Source organism: Pteropus vampyrus, unplaced genomic scaffold (assembly GCF_000151845.1).
Source record: "Pteropus vampyrus isolate Shadow unplaced genomic scaffold, Pvam_2.0 Scaffold6, whole genome shotgun sequence".
NCBI lineage: Eukaryota > Metazoa > Chordata > Mammalia > Chiroptera > Pteropodidae > Pteropus > Pteropus vampyrus.
Genome location: NW_011888787.1, coordinates 14,543,005 through 14,547,826, shown reverse-complemented (window position 1 = coordinate 14,547,826; position 4,822 = coordinate 14,543,005). Strand labels below are relative to the sequence as shown.

The window sequence follows — 4,822 nt, the reverse complement described above, 5'->3', positions numbered from 1 at the left end:
CATCCAACTAAAAAGCTTCTGCACAATAAAATGAAAAAGCAACCTACAAAATAGGAGAAAATACTTGCAAATCATATATTGATATGTGGTTAATATCTAAAAGATTAAATGAACTCATATAACTCAATAACAAACAAACAATTCAATTCAATTAACAAATGGGCAGAGGATTTAAATAGATATTTCTCCAAAGAAGATAAATAGATGGCCAATAGGTGCACAAAATGGTGCTTCAACATCACTGATCATTAAGGAAATGCAAATCAAAACTACAATGAGATACCACATCACACCTGTCAGAAATGGCTATTATCAAAAAGACAAGAAATAACAAGTGTTGGCAAGGATGTGGTGAAAAGGGAACCATTGTCCGCTGTTGGTGGAAATGTAAATCAGTGTAGCCGCTATGGAAAACAGTATGGATGTCCCTCAAATAATTAAAAGTAGACATATCATGTGATCCAGCAATCCCACTTTTGGGTATTTATCCAATCCAATGGAAACTAAAACACCAACTGGGAAAGATATCAGCCCCCCCATCTTTATTGAAGCATTATTTACAATATCCAAAACATGGAAGCAACCTGAGTGTCCACTGACAGATAAATGAATAAAGAAAATGTGGCATATACGAACAATGGGATATTAGCCAGTTACAAAATGAAGGACATCTTGACATTTGCAACAGTTTGGGTGGAACTTAAGGGCATTATGCTAAGTGAAATAAGTCAGAAGACAGAGAAAGACATACTCTATGATATCACTTACATGTGAAATCTGAAACAACAAATTGAACTCATAGATACAGGTTGCTGGTTGTCAGTGGAGGGGATTGGAGGTGGGCAAAATGGGCGAAGGGGGTCAAAAGTTGCAAACTTCCAGTTATAAGATAAGTGAGTCTTGGGGACTGTAATGTACAGCATGGAAACTATAGTTAATAATACTGTATTATATATTCAAAAGTTGCTGAGAGAGTAGATCTTAAAATCTTAAAAGTTCTTTTCACAAGAAAAAAAGATTTGTAACTATGCGTGGTGATGGATGTTGACTAAACTTATTGTGATAATCGTTTTGCAATATATACAAATATCATTATGTTGTACACCTGAAAGTAAATATAACATTATATGTCAATTATATCTCAATTTTTTTTAATGAAGAGTGAAGATCAGTTAGATTGTAGAGGGCAAGGGGCTAGAGAGTGGCATAAATATGGAACAAGAAGATGTAAGAGACTGAAGTGAGAGCCAGATCAGGCAAAACTCGCATTCGATGGTGTGATATCTGGATGTAGAATGGGTACCACTGGAATGGTTAAGATAGAAGTGATATGCTCTATAATGTTTTCAAAAGACCCTTTGGGATGCTGGGTGGAAAAATGGTTGGGTGGGGGTGGGGAGTATAGAAGTAGAACATCAGTTAGAAGGTAATCCAAAAGCAAAGGTGAGTGATGACATGGGTTCATGGCAGGCCGGTGACAGAGGTGGATGGATTGGAGATATATTTTGAAGGCAGAAGCGGTACTCCTTATGAATGATTTTAACTATGAAATTGGAGAGGGTGGTGAGAGAAGGGGAAAAATATACTTGCTTCCTATTTGGGAGATGTACTGATTCTATGTACAACCTGTATATAAGAATAAATTGATCTTCTAATGTCTTTCATTCTCAGTTGCCTATATTGGCATCATCGGTGGTTAGCCTGTACTTCCTTGAACTCACAGATGTCTTCAAACCTGTGCACTCTGGATTCAGCTGCTATGACCGGAGTCTTAGCATGCCATACATTGAACCGACGCAGGAGGCAATTCCATTTCTTATGTTGCTTAGCTTGGCTTTTGCTGGACCTGCAATTACGGTAAGAACTGCTCCCAAATTGTTTGTCAGACCCAGAAAACTAAAACTGACCACATTTGAGTAGCAAATGTGTTAAAAGCAAACAAAAAATGAACTCTAAATCTTGGACCAGAAAGATCATGTCTTTGAGATGTTTTGACCACATCATATGGCAATACTTAATAGTTTAAAATTATTGGCATTAAAAGTTAAAGAAGATTATATGATTGCAAAAATGATGGGCTTCTAATGTTTACTTTCATAAATCATTCTGAGAAAAGGTTTGTAATAAGTGCATAATTCTCGAATGGCTAACATAACATTTCTGATACAATTCCTCATAATGTATTTTTCATGTTTACGTGGTAGCTGAAGTGTGGAAAACTGCAGGGAGAAAACAAATAATTATCTAGCCAACGGCTTTCTTCTCAAAAGTGCATGTTGATAACACTTAATGTTTCAATTTTACTAGATCAGCACTTTTATTGATTATGAGCACTGATCATTGACAACTGTAAAGAGGGCATAATGCACATTCCTGGCGCATGCGTGAGCATGTGTGCAGGCGCGCGTGCGCGCGCGCACGCACACACACACACACACACACACACACACACTAAAATACTTTAGATCCAGAACAGGCATTTGTATTTTAAAATATGTAACATAAAAAAATACCCTCACCTACTGGAATTGAATTAAAAACATAGTTGTTTTTAATTTGCTAAAATAGACATTGTAAATGACACACTTTTTGATAAATTCATTAATAAAATAAGACTAGCCAAGTCTCTCCACTGTCTCTTCTGCACTCAGAATCCTACCTAAAGGACAAGAAGCATGTTTCAAGATTAATAATATTTATTTCTAAAAGTAAGAACTCTTATTTTACTTTTATCATGCTCATGAATATCAGAGGAAGCGGTTATTAAATTAAAAGCTGTATTGGAATGGCATTTTTACAAGAATCCTGAATAAATTGGCCTATTCTGGTTCAGTACATTAGCAGTTGTAGAACAACTACACAGTTTATACTTTTATATAGCTGTGGATTTGTTTTTTTTTTAATTTCCCCTATATTAAATAATCATAGCATGCTGTTTGCACTATAAATAAATCATATAAATATTCTCAAAAGATAAAATTAGAACTTAATTTTCCATAGAACTATATGTTACTTAAAAGGTCTCAAATACTTTGTAAACTGAGTTATTTGAACTCCAATAACTCCAGAGTGATTGAGACTATTAATTAATGATGTACTTGGAAGTAGCTGAGCCTCAGACTAATAAAACATAGTTAAAGTGCAATATTGCTTAGAATAACAGCATTTTCCTGTCATTTCTTTAAAGACTTGTGAAAAAATCCATATCATCCAGTCCTTTTACAAGAGCAAAAAGAATATATGCTTAAAATCTATTACACCAGAAAGGATTTCTCCTAGTTGGGGTATAATGGACAAATTTATTATGATTGATTTATTTGAAATAAAATAAAATACTGTACAAATGTTCATGAGTCTGCTAAAAAGACTGTGTTGATATTTTATCATTTAAATACTTTGTTTTTTATATATCCAGAATATAAAAAATTTTTCTTCCCTAGTGTACTTTATCAAGCAGCTAGGAAAGCCAGTCACATTGTGGCATTCCCCGCCAGCACCATTTATCTCACACTGATCCCTTTGCTGACACTGTTAAATGTCCTGGGGACAATGACCTTGGCCTCATCACTGTGTTTCTGCTTCTCGGACTCCCTCATTTCCCATAATATGCAATTTAAGAATGCTTTCTAGAGGATTCTGGGTCAAAGCCTTCTTTCTTGAGTTCTGAGAAATGACAAAACAAATCTGCCATGAACCCACTTCTACGGACTTGACCTGGGGAGCAGCCCAGTGCAGACTCTTCCATAAAGATCCCTTGCATTTCTGGGGCTCCACGGGGCCCTCACAGCTACTGCATGTCTCTTAACGGAATGAGAGGCACACTCGGGAAATATTTACACCTCAGGGTCCCTAATTTTCCCCATGTCTCTTAAGCTCCAGCATAATCCAGGATGTCAGTGATCCTTTTCTTCCACACTGGTTTCACAGGTTTTGGGTAAACAACTTGATAATAAAACAAAACCTGACTTTGCTGACATCAAATACTGTTTTTGACACCCTTCTCTTCAATCATATATCATACATATAGATTTCTTTGTAATTTTGTTTTTCCCTTTAAGGCCTTTTCCCAAAACATACATTTTCTCAATATTGGTCCTATATCTTTTGTGGTCCTGTTCTAGAACCACAATTCTGTCTATATTCTTACTACATATGTTACTACTCTAACTCCTTTCCCTTCTCTTCTTAAAAGTGAAAATAACAGACTCTAATCTTTGACTTTCAAGGATACCATTTTCTTTTTATCTGGTGGCATCGACCTGTTCCCAAATGAAATGGGAGAGGAGGTAGAGAGAGAAAGATGAATCCCTCATTCGGAAATGACTTTTAGAGCCATTTTAGAGCCTCCTTGTGTGAGGAGAGGCACTTTCTAAAATTTTCACCCATTCACATGGAGAGAAGACGAAGCTAACTAAAGACTTCACATCAGCAGTATTCTTTAAAAGGACCTTTATATGAGCAAAATGAAGATTAACTGATTTTTTTATACAGGTATTTATGTATAAATAATTTAGTGTTCTCTTCTCAGTTTTTTTCTATGTTTTGAAGGATGTTTTAAAATTAACTTGTCTTTGTAATGTACGATAAACTAAAAATTCCTTTTATGTCTGTAAAATGCATATTCTTATTTCTCTGAAATTGCCCTTAAGTTGGAAAATTTCATTCTTAATATTTAATTTTCATTTACTTTAGAGTGATAATAAAACAAGCATTCTGTTCATTCTTTTGGAGGTTATTTCTCAGAGAAAACAACACAGAATACCGGGTTTATCAAATCTTCGTGCAATGAACATAAATGAAAAAAAAGTGTGCGTTTTTTTTT

General features: G+C 35.1%; 1 protein-coding gene across 1 annotated transcript in view; it reads left to right on the top strand.

Annotated features, from left to right (window-relative positions):
* The window catches only part of PLPPR4 (phospholipid phosphatase related 4), a 40,511-nt gene that overhangs the window by 20,978 nt on the left and 14,711 nt on the right, over window positions 1–4,822 (top strand). The window contains exon 2 of the mRNA XM_011368503.2: window positions 1,672–1,857. Coding sequence (XP_011366805.1) covers window positions 1,672–1,857 — 186 coding nt within the window. The remainder of the gene's footprint in view (window positions 1–1,671; window positions 1,858–4,822) is intronic.